At 49.2% G+C, this 16,156-nt stretch overlaps 1 protein-coding gene and 1 non-coding gene across 3 annotated transcripts; one reads left to right on the plus strand and one right to left on the minus strand.

Moving 5' to 3' along the window:
• Positions 1 to 126: 126 nt before the first annotated feature.
• On the plus strand, positions 127 to 10,366 carry COQ4 (coenzyme Q4). 2 transcript variants are annotated; one of them, XM_069476866.1, is made up of 8 exons: positions 127 to 212; positions 358 to 482; positions 570 to 701; positions 3,293 to 3,389; positions 3,944 to 4,046; positions 8,452 to 8,581; positions 9,152 to 9,245; positions 9,755 to 10,366. In XM_069476866.1, the coding sequence occupies exons 2-8, from the start codon at positions 413 to 415 to the stop codon at positions 9,924 to 9,926; spliced, it is 798 nt and encodes a 265-aa protein (XP_069332967.1). In that variant the 5' UTR covers positions 127 to 212; positions 358 to 412; the 3' UTR covers positions 9,927 to 10,366. The 2 variants fall into 2 exon arrangements, with proteins under 2 accessions (XP_069332967.1, XP_069332966.1); XM_069476865.1 differs by having other exon boundaries at positions 127 to 482.
• A 5,447-nt stretch (positions 10,367 to 15,813) lies between these two features.
• On the minus strand, positions 15,814 to 15,904 carry TRNAR-UCU (transfer RNA arginine (anticodon UCU)). Its single transcript is given in 2 exon segments — positions 15,814 to 15,849; positions 15,868 to 15,904. It is a non-coding gene; the product is annotated as a tRNA-Arg (tRNA).
• Positions 15,905 to 16,156: the final 252 nt, after the last annotated feature.

The following is a 16,156-nucleotide window of genomic DNA, read 5'->3' on the forward strand; positions in this document are numbered from 1 at the left end:
TGGACGGAAGTGCCGTACGGCCCTGCCCCTAACTGGGCGCCACCATGTTCCGCAGCCGGAAGTGGTTCGTTTCTTACTGTCCTCGGGGAAAACGTGATGGGGAGAAGGAACTAGGGGCCGGCGGTGAACCGCAAAGCTGGTGGGGTTACGTCTCCTGTGGGGGACTCTTTTTGGGGGTGAGGTGAAACGGGGAGAGTCTGGTATTGGTGGAGGTAGGTGGTCGACAGGTCGTGTGGGTTTCCTTCACATACTTAGCAGTAGGACCCGTTAGTGCCGGTGCTACGGTGCTTCTCGTCAAAAGGCCATAACGCATCAGAATCGAGGTTTTTTTTTTCTTCTCTGGTGCTCCGTCGCCAGAGAAACTTAGGGCGTCGGACTTACCCCGCCCGTCCTCCAGCGGACGTCCGCTGCCATGGCGACCCTACTGCGCCGGGCCCTGCGTCCACTAGGCCGGCTCCCCGGCGGTCCCTGGCCTGCGGCAGGCAAGTGTCGCCGGGTCCCAGGCGTAGGCGGGAAGGAGCCTGAGGGCACCCGGCTCTTCTGACTTTGGCCTTTTTCTTGCCCCGCAGATGTGCCTCTCCGGGCTGGGAGCCATGGCGCTGGCGTGCTGTACCCGGACCACATCCCCACCTCCCCGCTGCAGAAGGCGCTGCTGGCCGCCGGCTCTGCTGGAATGGCGCTCTACGACCCCTATCGCCATGGTAAGGCCGCAAGCGCTCGGCGCTCCGGTGGGGTTGCTAGGAGCCGCGGCGCGTCCTTGTCTTAGAAGGCTGGGTAGGTCACGATCTCTAAAGCCTCTGTCTTCCTATGAGTAACTGGAGAATGGGTACTGTCAATGGAAAAAAATCCAGACTCTGTAAAATAATTATATATATTTGTTTGTTTGTTTGTTTGGAGATAGAGTCTCCTCGCTCTTTTGCCCTGGCTAGAGTGCCATGGCATCAGCCTAGATCACAGCAACCTCAAACTCCTGACCTTGAGTGATCCTCCCGCCTCGGCCTCCCAGAATGCTAGGATTACAGGCATAAGCTACCGCGCCAGGCCTGTAAAATAATTTTAACGAGATTTATTCTAAGCCAAATTTGAGGACCATGACCCAGAGACATGCCCAAGAGGCCTTGAGCAAGTGGACTCGCTGTGGCTGGGTTACAGTTTGGTTTTGTACATTTCAGGGAGACAGGGGTTACAGGTAAAATCATAAATCAATACGTGGGAGGCATACATTGGTTTGGCCTGAAAAGGTGGGGGTTAAAGACACTAAGCTTTGTCTAAAAGCTTGGAATGTTTTAACATAGTTGCTGTTTATCAGAGATAAGCCACAGGACATATTTGTTGTGTAAATTGAGGATCTGTAGGTTTGTCTTGCATACCCTTAGGCCTGTTAATGGGTTACAAAGGATGTCCCCTAGAAGGGAGGGGGACATGATAAGGCATGTCTGACCTCATTCCCCCTGGCAGGCATTTAGTTTTAGGATATACTTTTGGCCACGAGGGGGTCCATTTGGTCCATTTAGTCAGTCGGTGGTGGGGCGGGGTGTGAGCCTTGAAATTTTATTTTAGTTCACAGTACCCAAACTTGGCTGCACCTGGTAATCCCAAGAACGTTTATAAAAACGCAGATGTCTGGGTCCCACCTAAACTCACTAAATCGGAATCTGCAGGAGGAAGAAAGGGGGGAAGGGAGAAAGGCACGTGGAATCTGAACGTCTGCCTTTTTAAACCACTTCCCGGAAGATTTTCTCATCCAGCCATATTGAGATGTCTGGACTAATAAATAGACGAATTATAAACATCCATCAAATTATAACATCCCACTAGAAAGTAAACTTTCAAGCACCATAACTGCCTTGTTCCACTGTATCTGCAGCTTATTGGATAGTGCCTGGCACATAGTAAATGCTCAATATATATTTGCAGGATATATGACTATAACATTCTAGGATTCTACAGTGCTTTTATCATCCTTCCCAGAATTTTTTTTTAATTTCAGCACATTATGGGGGTACAAAAGTTTAGGTTATGTATATTGCCTTTGCCCCCCCAATCAGAGCTTCAAGCATGTCCATCCCCTAGATGTTGAGCATCGCACTCATTATGTATGTCTACACCCATCCTCTCCCCCCCCCACATCTGCCCCACACCCGATTAATGTTATTCCTAAATGTGCTCTTAGGTGATGATCAGTGAAACCAATTTGATGGTGAGTACATGTGGTGCTTATTTTTCCATTCTTGGGATACTTCACTTAGTAGAATGGGTTCCAGCTCTATCCAGGAAAATACAAGAGGTGCTATATCACCATTGTTTCTTACAGCTGAGTAGTACTCCATGGTATACATACACCACATTTTATTAATCTACTCATCTTTTTTTTTTTTTTTTTTTTTTTAGACAGAGTCTGACTCTGTTGCCTGGGCTAGAATGCTGTGGCATCAGCCTAGCTCACAGCAACCTCAAACTCCTGGGCTCAAGCCATCGTCCTGCCTCAGCCTCCCAAGTAGCTGGGCCTACAGGTGTGCGCCACCATGCTCGGTTAATTTTTTCTATGTATATTTTTAGCTGTCCAAATAATTTTTTTCTATTTTTAGTAGAAACGGGGTCTCGCTCTTGCTCAGGCTGGTCTTGAACTCCTGACCTTGAGCAAACCTCCTGCCTCAGCCTCCCAGAGTGCTAGGATTACAGGCGTGAGCCACCTCGCCCAGCGCTCCACTCATGTATTGATGGGCACTTGCTTCCCAGAATTTTTAAGTTGTTGGAAGTACTACTGCTCCTTCTAATAAAAACAATAATGCTAACTGTTCATTTGGCACTTATTTTGGCTGTTCACTGTGCTAAGTGTTTGATATGCATGATGTTTTTGATTTTTCATATTAACCCTATAGGAAAGGGTTATCTGCACCTCACAAATTAGGACACTGAGGCTTGGAAATACGAAGCAGTTTGCACAAGGTCACCTAGATAGTGAATGTGCCTGGGCTGAAACCCAGTACTCTCTGAAGCCAAAGCCTGTACCAATCAATGGAGACATGACACTCTGTTGTGCTAATGGATGTGAAAGTGATTTGTAAACTCTTCAGAGTACTGTGCTATCCCACTCCAGTAGATTAATAACACTAGTAACGACTATAGATATGTACATTGAGCCCTTGCTATGTGCTGGGTGACTTGCTCAGCATAAATCCTTATAAGTAAGCAGTAGATATTATCCTCATTTTACCATGTAGACTCAGACCAGGTAAGGTAGTTTACCTAAGATCATATCCCCCATTTGTGCCCATTTCTGTCCTTTCAGACATGGTTGCAGTTCTAGGGGAGACCACAGGACACCGTACCCTGAAGGTCCTCAGGGACCAGATGAGGAAGGATCCAGAGGGTGCCCAGATCCTACAGTAGGTCCCAGCTCTGCATGGGGGATTGGGAGCATTCTCTAGGGATTCTAACCTCTCTAGAGTCACATTGTGTCAGTTCTGTTCCTCTGTGGAGCTCTTCTTGATACCCTGGCCATGGATGGTTGCACGGGCAGGACACTGCTCAACTGCAGGGATGCCATTTATATATATGTGTATACACTATGATGACCTCTGGGTTATGCAGTGTGGTGGCCTCAGCCTAGTTTCAGCTACAGGGCTCTATGCCTTCATTAAGGTCCCATAACATGTACTAGCTGTACCCCACCCCTGTACCCCCGCATTACATTTTGTAAGTACCCTGATCACATCCGAGGCCTGCCTTCATGCCTAGATTGTACTCCTGCAGGCAGGAACCATGTCTTGATTTGTCATAGTCTCCTCTCTCCTTGACACTGGCTTAGCCAGTTGTAGATGTTCCATTAGGGCTATGGCCACACGGCTGTTCTGTTGAACCCCCTGCCCCAGCTTGTTTTAGTTCAACCTTTCACTTGCCTTTGCCAACACCCTCCCAATACCCAAATCCTGTCTTTCAGGGAGCGTCCTCGGATCTCACTGTCCACCCTCAACCTGGGCAAGCTCCAGAGCCTGCCTGAAGGCTCTCTGGGCCGCGAATATCTTCGTTTCCTTGATGAGAATGTGAGTTTCCAGCGTCTGTGCATCTGGCAGTTACCAGAAAGAACAAAAGAAGTGACACAGGAGTGGCACAGGAGTGACATCCTGGCACAGGAGTGACATCCTGAGTGAGGAGGTGCCCACCATGGGCAGGACTGTTTTTCAGTCTTGTGCCAAGGCTTTGTCATTTTCTATGGGACAGGCAAATGGGCTGGGACCATCACTCCAAATGATAATACTGGCCAGTATTTATTCACCTCTCTCTGCATGCCAGGCTCATTCGTGATCTCGCTGAATCCTCCCAACAACCCTGTCAAATATGTTCTACTATTATCTTTTTTTTTTTTTTTTTTTTGAGACATAGTCTCGCTCTATTGCCTGGAGTGTAGTAGCATCATTGTAGCTCATTGCAACCTCAAACTGCTGGGCTCAAGTGATTCTTCTGCCTCAGCTGGGCCAATTTTTTCTATTTTTTGTAGACAGGGTCTTGCTCTTGCTCAGGCTGGTCTCAAACTCCCGGCCTCAAGCAATCTTCCCGTCTCAGCCTACTAGAATGCTAGGATTATAGGTGTTGAGCCACTGAGCTCAGCCTATTATCCTCTTTTAATAGATGAGAAAACAGAGGGTCAGAGCAGTTAAGCAACTTGCTAATTTCACTAAGCCAGTATTAATGGAGACAGTATTCAAGCTCAGATCTTGCTCTTAATTGCTGCACTATATCCTCTTGTTCCAGGGACATTGTTTTCCCTAGGGTATGACAAATAATTGCATGCTCCAGCCCCAGGCAGGTAGGACAGGGGTGGCGGTGGCTGGGGGAGGGGGAAGGTGTTCCTAGCTACTAAAGAACTCATTCGTTTATTCAGCCTCTGCCACATGCCATCCCCTGTTGTGTGTGCCGGGTATATAATGGTGAACTAGACAGCTAAGGTGGTTGCCCTCATGGAGCTTATATTTTCGTTGGAAAGATAGTAAAGTAGTAAAAAAAATTTTCATATAAAAATTTGAGTACTTAGAATGTATGCAGCCAGCACTGTTCTCAACAATCTGGGTTACAGTGGACAAAACCAGCAAAAAGCCTGCCTTTGTGGAGCTTACATCCTAGCAGCTGGGTGCTGTGAAGAAAAGTTAGTGTAAAAGAGGACACCTTTAATGTGGGGGAGGGTGCAGCCACCTCTGACAGGGTGTAAGAGGAGATCCCTTGAGGAGACTTGGAAGATGAGGAGGAGCCCACCCTTTTGAGAGCTGGGGAAGAGCATTCTGAGGACAGGGAACAACAAGTGCAAAGGCTCCCTGTGTTTAAGAACAGGAAAGTTGACCAGTGTGGCTCTAGAGGAACAAGTGGGCTGGGAGGTCAGCTGGGGTTGAGCCTACAGGCCCCTAGAAAAGGACTTTGTATTTTGTAGTAGGTGCAACAGGAAATCACTGGAAAGTTTTGAGCAGGATAGGAATATGACTTGATTTATAAAGGACCTTAGAATACAGTTGGCTCACCTTCCCTGTCTCTACCCCATTCTCCTCCCCCAACACAGAAACATCCTATCAAAGCATTTCTGCCAAGTGGCTCTCCCGCCCAGCTGCCAGAGCTCCCAGACAGGAGGAGGTGAAGGAGTCACAAAAGCTTGCTTTAGAACGGTTTCTCAACCTTGGCAGTATTGATGTTAGGGCTGGATCACTCTGTTGTTGGGGCTGTCCTGTGCATAGTAGGATGTTTAGCAGCATCTCTGGCTTCTACTCACTAGATGCGAGTAGCATTCCTCCAAGTTGTGACAACTGCAAATGTTTCCAGGCATTGCAAATGTCCCTTGGTGAGCAGTTGAGAATCACTGCTTTAGAAGGTTATTGTCCCTGAGACAATAATCTGTTCCTCACACTCTCCTGTACTGTTGCCTTGGCAGGGCAACCACTTGCCTTATTTTACATTATCTCCCTCAGATTTCAGCAGGATGCAAGTTATTTCGTCAGTGGGAAACTCACCAGGTTGACCTGTCCCAGGTGCCACCCAGGGAGGCACAGCCTTCTGAAGTCCCCAGAACCTTTATTCCTGTTGTTGTGGAGGGGAGGAGGTAGCAGGGATGGAACTACCAGGACCATCCTGGGCATCTTGCCCAGCCACAGCCCTACTTGTGTGACAGGCCTGGAGATTGTGACTCTTCTAGAGCAGAGAAAACAGCAGCCCACAGATGGTAAAGGAGCACTTTTGTCCCAGTAGAGATTTAGATAAAGGTTCAAGATGAGGCCACCCTCCCTTAGGCTGAGATTGGTAAGAGGTGTGGTCATCGTGTGGCCTCTGGAGATAGGAGGAGCCTGAGTTAGAATCTTTGCCTCTTTTAGCTGGATGTGGGCATGTGCCTGTCAACCCAGCTACTCCTCAGAGGCTATAATCACACGACTGTACTCCAGCCCAGGGGGCAACAGAGTGAGACCCTGTCTCTAAAAAAAAAAAAAAAAAAAAAAGGAAAAAATATCCTGCCTCTTCCCAGGTTTAGGACCCTACTAGACAAGTCCTTCTACCTCTTTGAGCCTCGGATTCCTTATCTGAAGTAAAAGGACCTAATATTTATCTTCCAGGGCTCTTGATAATGGATGTTAAGGCTACTGGCTCTGCAATCCAGCAGACTTTGTTTCAAATCCTGACTCAGCCACTTTATTAGCTATGCAGTCTTGGAAAAATTACTTTACCTCTCTGAGCCTTGTTTTTCTTATGTATGTCTGAGCCTAATAACAGTATTTACCTCCCAGATTGTTGTGGGGATGGAATATAATATCTGTAAAGGATATCTTGCTGTTCGAGCACATAGTCAATACTCTGTGACCACCTTCAGCTTCACACAGCAAGTAAAACTGCAGAAGAAATTAGGTCCTGGGACCCATCGAGGTCACATGTGGACACAGACTGAGCAGGCAGCCCTAAAGCAATGAGGACATCAGGTGTCTCAGATTTTGGACAGGCTGAGGCCATGGTTTGGGAACAGAAAGACCAGGCTGTCCCCGCCTGTGTGGGTGCTGCTGAAGACCCAGAGAGACAGTGGGAGGGTAAGAGGAGGATAGTTGACGTCCCTACCTGGAGTCAGAAAAGTACCCAGGGCTGGCCTTTTACTTGGGCATGCAGGAAAGGTTTATTCATCCAGGCACTCTTTGGCATTCACATGTCTCTTGGTGAGCAGTTGAGAATCACTGCTTTAGAAGGTTATTGTCCCTGAGACAATAATCTGTTCCTCACACTCTCCTGTACTGTTGCCTTGGCAGGGCAACCACTTGCCTTATTTTACATTATCTCCCTCAGATTTCACTAGGATGCAAGTTATTTCATCAGTGGGAAACTCACCTGGGTAAGTCCCAAGTGCCACCCAGACATTTGCAATGCCTGGAGAACAGGGAGCAAAGCAGAGCCAGCCCTGCCCTCCTGCAGCTGACAGGCTGTTGTAACGCTGTCCGTAGAAATAGAATGTGAGTCACATAAGTAATTTAAAATTTTCTACTAACTACTTTAATAAAAGCAAAAGGAAACAGGTGGAATTAATTTTAGTAATACATCATGTTTAGTCCAATATATCTAAAATATTATCATTATAACAAATAATCAATATTTTAAAATTGGGATTTCACGTTCTTTTTTTCACATAAATCTTTGAAATCTGGTGTGTGTATTACACATACAATACATCTCAGTCAGAACTTGTTACCTTTCAAGGCTCAATGGCCACATGTGGCAAGTGGCTGCTCTAAAGGACAGCACAGGTCTGAGTGACATTAACAATCACATGCAGTTAGCATGAAGGTGTAGTCTTTTTAGTGCCACAGGATGCTGCAAGAGACTGTAACATGGACCCATTCAGTCAACAGGTTCGAAGTCCCCTTCCTGTGGGGCAGGGGACACTTAAACCAGGTTATGAAAGATAATTAGGAATTATTAGGATGAAGATGGGGGTGGTGGGAGAGGGTACCCTAGGCTGGGAGCAGCTGATGCTAGGATCAGGGGCCTTGGGGCTCCTTTTTTAATTTTTAATTGTGGTAAATAAAATACGTAATATAAAATTTACCATATTAATTGTTCTAAATATACAATTCATTAGTATTAGGTATATTCACAATGTTGTGCAGATCTTTTCATCTTGCAAAACTTGAAACTCTATACCCATTAAATAATTCTTCTTTTCTTCCCTCCCCACGAGGGGCTTCTTTGCCATTCCAACAGGCCACACACATTTGAGTTGGGATAAGCCGGGGGGTGGGGGGGAGAGCGGGGTGCCAGTCCCACCATATTCCCTACCGAGGCCTCCCCAGCAGGCAGGTGTGGACAGAAACCAAGTCCCAGGGTCTTCTCGAGGCATATGAGCTTGGTGGGTGTGGTGACAGAGTCCAAGAGAGGCTGCTAATTGGGCCCTGGGACCGGTTGTGAAGGTGTCTAAGGGAGGTTCATGGTTGTCAGAGGGTCTCCCCAGACACCCGAGCACCCACCCGCTTTGTGGACGATGAGGAGCTTGCGTACGTGATTCAGCGGTACCGAGAGGTGCACGACATGCTCCACACACTGCTCGGAATGCCCACCAACATCCTGGGTGAGTGCCCCCAACCCAGCAGCCTTGAGAGCAGTGTATGGGCAGGGAAGTCCAGCCAGCCTGTCTCCCCGGGGTGGCTTCAGGACCAGGGCAGGACTCACCTATCTCAGCTACCCTCCCCCATCAGCTGGCTTGGTGCCTCATTGTCTGCTGTAGCCAAACATCTTGGTAGCATCTCCCCACTGTCCCTTAATGGCTCCTACACTGATGTTGCAGCGTCTAAACACCAGGGCTCCCGGCCTCATTTTGATCTTTAGCTGCCTCCCTGCTCTGAAACCTCAGCAATTCCCGGAGCCCAGTGGGGACCATCCTGGGCTCCTCAGCCTGGCTTTTGGGGTCCTCTGCATTCTGACCCCAAGCTTCCTTTCCAGCCTTTATTTCTTTCTGCTAGCTCTCGGACCTTCTCCACCCCAAGGAGAGTGCTCAGGGCCCAACACAGGCCAGGACTGGGCACAGCTGACTCCTGGTAGAGATTAGAGAGGAACAGATGCCTCTCTGTGCCCTACTATGGGCACCACCGGCCTCTCCTTTAGGCACCTGTTGACCTCCCACTCCATCCCTCACTCCCAGGGGAGATCGTGGTGAAATGGTTTGAGGCTGTCCAGACCGGCCTGCCCATGTGCATCCTCGGTGCACTCTTTGGACCCATCCGACTCAGTGCTCGGTAAGTTTTCAAGTGGCAGAGGATGAAGGAAGAACTCAGCGGGGCCAGGGCTCCTAGAAATGGGAAGAGCACACAGGCCCCTGAGCAGCCCTCATGGTTGTCCATGAAACAAGGGTAAGAAAAATGAAGCAGAGAAGGGAAACTGGCCCGAGCCAGTGTCTCCAGGGCACGAATACAGCCTGGACATTTCCTGGGACCCCAGGGTCTTTTGAGCCAGGCCTCAGTGCCAGTTTAGAGTGATGGGAGTCAGTGGGAAAGCACGTTGGTATGAAATTGTGGAGTTAGGTAGCCCTCGACTTAAACCTGAGCTTTGGTGTGTTCAAGATGCGTGGCTTTGGGCATGAGATTTTACCTCACCGAGCTCCTGTTGCCTCATCTGAGAAGCAGGGATAATAACTTCCTCCTTAGGTCTGCGTGAGGATTAACTGAGAAAATACACATGTACTGAGCACATAGAGTACCTGGCCCTCGGGGACCTTCTGTTTTCTTTTTCATCTGCTGCCCCACAGGACCCTGCAAGTGCTGGTCTCAGAGCTGATCCCCTGGGCAGTTCAGAATGGGCGAAGAGCACCAAGTGTCCTCAACGTGTACTACGAGCGGCGCTGGGATCAGCCCCTGGGGGCTCTGCGGGAGGAACTGGGCATCACAGCTCCACCCATGCACATCCAGGGCATGGCCTAGGCCCTGAGCTGCTGAGCCAGGGGGGCCTGGCCTGCCTCCCCCATCCCCTCTTTCCCTTGGGGACAAAGGGCTCCCTTGCCACTACCTTTGTTCTTTTTCTTTGAATACTGATCCTTGAATATCATTCATCTTAATTTGTCATAACCGCTGCTGAGTGACCTTGAGGACCAACCCAGGAGGGAGCAGGCAGTACAGTGGGGCTCCCAGAGGAGCCAAGATCTGTCTAAAGAGAACCATGTGGAACAGCTATCAGCTGTCTGGGCTTGTGCTAGAATGTCTACAACTCCTGTTCTGGACTCCCCTCCTCTAGCCAGGGTTTTCTGGGGGCAGGCTGAGTGTCCTTGCAAAGGTTAGGGCTACACCCAATTCCAAAGGCCTGAGAACAGGGAGGGACAGGAAGAGGCAAGTCTGCTATCTGAATAAAGCCTCTATCAGGTCAACTGTCTGCTTGTCTTCCCTTGACCCAGTGATGCCCAGGATTTTGGCAGCCTTGGGTCTTCCTAGCACTGAGGACAGAAATTCCCCTCCCAGCCTGAGCTTTAGCTGTTTGTCCACTATCCTCTGTAGAGATGGGGTCTCAACTGTGTGGCCAAGGCTGGTCTCGAACTCCTGGTGTCAAGTGATCCTCCTGCCTCAGCCTCCCAAAGTGCTGAGATTACAGGCATGAGCCACCACGCCCAGCCTCCCTTCCCCTTTCTGAGCCCCAGTTTCATCCTCAGTAAAATGGGAATGCAAACAGGACTCACCTCCTAGGGTTACTTGGGGGGTTTCCTGAGGTGACATTCAGAAAAAGAGCCGCTGAGAAAGGGCCCAGAGAGTAGGAGCTATTTTATTTTCACTGTGTTCACAGGCACAAAGGGAAGGTGTGAGGCTGCAGTTCATTTTGTAGTGGCAAACAAAGTTTCCTTGTGTCAGAGCCAAGGAGTGAGGACAGGCAGGATGACAAGTATCATTGGAAGAGTGGGTGGCCCTATCTTGAGATTTAGAACCAGAAAAACTTCTAAGATGGCAGAGCCTTTAGAGTTGTTTGGGGCCAACTCTTCATTGTGTAATGTCAACGGAAGAAAAGCCAAACTCTGTAAAATAATTTTAAAGAGATTTATTCTGAGCCAAATGTGAGGACCATGACCCAGAGCCTCGTCCAAGAAGCCTTGAGCAAGTGTACTCGTACTCGGTGCGGCTGGGTTACAGTTTGGTTTTATACATTTCAGGGAGACAGGAGTTATAGGGAAAGTCATAAATCAACATGTGGGAGGCATACATTGGTTTGGCTCGAAAGGCGGGCCATCTCGAAGGGGGAGGGGGCTTACAGGTTCTAGGTGGGTTTGAAGATTCTTTGGCTTGTAATTGGTTGAAGACATGAAGCTTTGTCTAAAGGCTTGGAATGTTTCAACATAAGGAGCTGTTTAACAGAGATAAGCCACCAGACATACATTTGTTGTGTAAATTGAGGACCTGCAGGTTTGTCTTGCATAGCCTTAGGCCTGGTAATAATGGGTTACAAAGGATGTCCCCAAGAATGGAGCAGGGCATGATAAGGCATGTCTGACCCTCCTGGCAGGCAATTTAGTTTTAGGATATTCCTTTGGCCACGAGGGGGTCCATTCAGTCAGCCTGTCAGGGGGTGAGCCTGAAAATTTTATTTTAGTTCACAGTAGATAGGTGAACTAAGGCCTAGAGGTAGGCAAAGAATTGCCTGGAATACCTGGAACACAGGTCACAAGGGCCCTGGTTGGTTTACCTATGCCTCAGTTTCCTTATCTATAACAATGGGTGCAGCTTATTTACAGCGGTACTATGTGCCAAGCAGTGAGTGCTAAGTACTCAAGATGCATCATTACCTTGACATCTCAAGGTCGCCACTAGAGGAGGGAGGTGGTACCATTACTTGTGTCTCACTAATGAGCAATGGGAGCAGAGCTGGCGTTGTCTGAATATCTGCCCAGCACGGCCACACCAGGGCCCCAACCATCCCTGCAGCCACTGCATCCAGTTCAGTGCTCCCAGTGGCAGAGGGAGGACATGGGAGGCTGGAGGTCTACCTCAAAACCACAGACTTGGCCCTGCATGGTGGCTCACTCCTGTGATCCTAGCACTTTGGGAGGCTGAGGCAGGAATATTGCTTGAGCCCAGGAGTTTGAGGTTACAGTGAGCTATGATGACGCCACTGCACCCTACCTGGGGTGACAGAGGAAGACTCTGTCTCCAAGAAAAACCCACAAAAAACAAACCACAGACCTTTTGAGAGGAAAGCCTTGTTCTGAGCTGGAATTTCTGCAGGAAAAAGGGGATGGGGGTGAGTTCCCTGTACCTCATCAATCTTTGCAGGATAGGCTACCTTTCCAGACCTGCTAGCTATTTGCACAGCTTCCCAAGGTCCCAGGCACCCCCACCAGAGCTCATTAAAGTCAACAGTGCCAAGGTGGCAGGAGGAGGGCAGACTCTCAGATGGTTGCCTCTGCCCAGCCGGGTGGCTCACCTGCTCTAGCCAGGCCTGGACGACCCTGGGCCTTTATAGCACTTGTGAGATGGATACGGCATTAGGATGATCTGGAATGGAGGCATAGGGTGGCATTTGTGTCACCAGCTCATAATTGGAGAAAAATTGTACTGGCAATAGCTACAACTTACTGAGTTCTTACAATAGCCCATGAGGCCTTGCCAACTTCTGCCTAGGAACGTCCGTTCTCCCATCTCAATAAATCATGTATGCTTTCATCGAGCTTCCTGAACACGTCAGGCTTCTTCCCACCTTTGGGAACAGCACTCTGTCCCCAGGTTGTTGCATGGTCAGCTCCTTGTCACATCTGCTCAAATGGCACTTCAGAGAAGCCTTCCCTGACCATGCCACTGAAGCAGTCCCCTTCCCCCTCCATGCCAGCACCTTATTTTCTTTAGAGCACTTAACACTCTGAAATTACCTTATTGGTTCATTTATTTACAAGTTCCATGTTTGCTCTGGAAGAGCAGGGACCTTGTTCTTTACTGCTGTGAACAGTGCTTGGCACACAGTAGGGGCTTGGCACTTCGTTGTTGAAGGAATGGAGGCCGAGCCCCGTGCTGAGCACCCTACATGCAAAATCTCATTCGGTCCCCATAACAGCCCCATGGAGTAAAGGCTGATGGTAGTGAAGACCCTGGGTCACAGCTGGGCCATGGTGGAGCCTGTCCTGGGACACACAGGTCTTGAGTTCTCTCCCAGTAGCCAAGGGAAAACCCCCTTTCCCGTCTGCCTGATAAAAACTGTATGTAGCTGACTCCAGAGCAATGTTTGGGTGCAGAGGCTCCAAAGGCAGACAGACCTGATCCTACCAGTGACCAGCTCTGCACCCTTGCAGTAGTCACATTACCCTCGGAGCCTGTTTTCCCAACTGTAAAATGGGGAGAGAAGTATACCTACCCCCAGCAGGACCGTTGTGAGGCTCTGTAAAGTCAGGCATGGTCAGTGCTTATTAGCATATTGTAAGCACTTAGGAAGCTGTCATTTGCCAGGAAGGCCCTTCCAGGCCTCTGAAGTCACCATGTACAAAGTCAAGCCAGAGGTATTTTATTTTGCACACATCCAGAATGGGAGGACTTCCATAGCTTGGAGGTCCTAATGCCAAATAGAACTGAATACCCATGGGGTAGGCATTTACTGTGTGCCAGGGGCCAGACCAATTCAGTGCCCTGGAGAGCCTGAACTCCTTCACGTTTCTGGTGAGTCTGGAGGTCGCAGGATTGACGTTAGTTCCCTAATGCAGTGTGGACAGAGGTCATGACAGTGGGAAGGAGCGCCCCCCTTGAGGTCAGCCTAAGCTTGGTCTGTCCCACAAATGACAGGACTCAGTCCCTGACCTTCATAAGAACCCCCAATGGCTCTTCATTACCCCTGGGACAAACAGCACAGCCTGGCACACAAAAGCTTTTCCAATCACTTTTCCCACCACATGGCCCTCCCTTCCCCATGTAATGTCCAAGCCCACTAGTCTTCGATCATTTGACAGATATCTTCTGAGTGTTTGCTGAATGCAGATGCTGGGGGTTCAGCAGTGATTGAGAGCTCCATCCTTGCCCTCTGGGCAGTTGAGTAGTTATGACAGCTGAGGGCTTTCCAGTGCCAGGCCTGAGCTAAGAGGTTGACATTTATCATCTGCTTGAATCCCTTTTTTTTTTTTTTTTTTTTTTGAGACAGAGTCTTGCTCTATCACCCTAGGTAGAGTGCAGTGGCATCATTGTAGCTCGCTGCAGCCTCAAACTCCTGGGCTCAAGTGATCCTCCTGCCTCAGCCTCCCAAGTGCTGGAACTACAGGTGTGCACCACACCCTGCTAATTTTCTATTTTTGGTAGGGACAGGGGTCTTGCTCTTCCTCAGGCTGGTCTTGAACTCCTGAGCTCAAGCAATCCTCCTGCCTTGGCCTCCCAGAATGCTAGTATTACAGGCGTGAGCCACCACACCCGGCCTCCTTGAATCCCTACGCAGCCCCAGAAGGCAGGGGCCATGATGACTGTATTCCCACCTGTATTCAGGTGAGGACACTGAGGCTCTGTGGGGAGCAGTGATTGGCTCAAAGTCTCACAGCGGGGCCTGGGAGTGCACCCAGCTGTGTTTGACTGTATCACAAAGACACTTTAATAATCACAGTACTGTGTGGTGAGTATTATGCAGAAGTATTGTGAGCACTTGGTGAGGTACAATCTATTCTAGTCTCCCCTCCACCCACCCTCTGTGTGTCCAGCCAGACTGTAAGCGACTTGAAGGCCGACTGTCTTGTTTTCTCTGTGTCCCCTTGCTCCTCCCCCTTAGGCCCAGCACATTGTCTGCTGGGGTACTGCCTTGGTTTCACCAGTGTGACAAGCCTGGCTGGAGAAGAGCAGGTGGCTGGTCACCAGCACCCTCCCCAAAACTCTCACCTGCCCAGTGTGCATATGACTTAGGTAGTTGATGTGGAAATACTCATGTTTACACTCATGGATCCTGGTGGGGATCAGGTCAATGCCTCCAATTCACTTTCCCTTTCATTCATTCAACAAACATTTATTGAGCTTCCATCATTTGCTGAGCTCTGTGGATACAATCAGAGATAATCTTCGTGTCTAGATTCCGATCTTGTATGTGCTTGTGCTCAATAAGCCTATAAACCACAATAATAAATATGTTAAGCACTACTTCAAACGCTCCCCATGAATCTCCACACCAACCCTGTGAGGAAAGCACTTCAAATATGTCCCCATTTTTATCTTAATATATAAGAAAAAAATGAGACTTTGAACTTTCAGCTGAGAAGTGGAACCCAAGTGTGTTGGATGCCAGTGTCCATGCCCATAAACACTGCATACCCTGCCTCTTGAATATGATACCCCTGGAAGAGGTGGTTGAGTTTACCCAAGTCCCTGAAAGGATGCACTCTATACTCCAGAAGAACTAGGTCCAAATCCTGATCAGAACAAAATTTCATCTTTAATCCCTATAGACTCTGAAAAGTGCCCCTCCCCCCTTTCAAAGATTTCAACAGGACTAAGGGATTAAGGATCTATTTAAGGACACGTGGCAACAGTGGATGCCCAACATGTTTGGTTATCAAGGAACCTTGTTTCAGAGGCCAAGAGCTCCACAAGGCTGGGAATCTGGCCAACGGCCTGTGGGTCTGCAGGTAGCATGACAAATCAGACCTCAGGTTTATAGCCTAATTGATTTGCTGCCCGGTCCAGAACTATCATAGGCTGAAGTTAATCAAGAGCCTCCAAACCTGTGCCCTTTATGTCAGCAAGCAAGCGGTGCTGCCTTCTCAAACGCCAAGTTTATTGTACCAAAGCAGCGATAGGTCGGTTCTTCTTTCTGAACCTTATAAGGGTCACTGGGAGACCTAAAATACCAAATGGAAGTGAGGGAGGAGCTGTCAAAATTCGACTCTGGTGGGACTCGAACCCACAACCTTTGAATAACCACACCAGGCCTAGCTAGAAGTCCAATGCGCTATCCATTGCGCCACAGAGCCAGCCACCAAAATGTGCCCCCTGGTTCGCCTCTCTGCCTGAAACTGCCCTTTTGGCGCTCTTCTAGGTGTGGCGTTGAGCCTTTGCCCTACTCTGCCCGGGCTTGGGCACGTGCTCCGGATTCTTGGCTGACGGTGCAGGTCGGGTGTTCCTCTACGTCCTGGCTCCCGGAGACTGCAGGGAGGCAGGGCTGGGGCGGAGCCGGCAAGTCTCCTTTGGGTCTGGGGGGCGGGGTCTCTGCGGCCGGGCGTGGC

This window comes from Eulemur rufifrons, chromosome 7, assembly GCF_041146395.1.
Source record: "Eulemur rufifrons isolate Redbay chromosome 7, OSU_ERuf_1, whole genome shotgun sequence".
Lineage (NCBI taxonomy): Eukaryota > Metazoa > Chordata > Mammalia > Primates > Lemuridae > Eulemur > Eulemur rufifrons.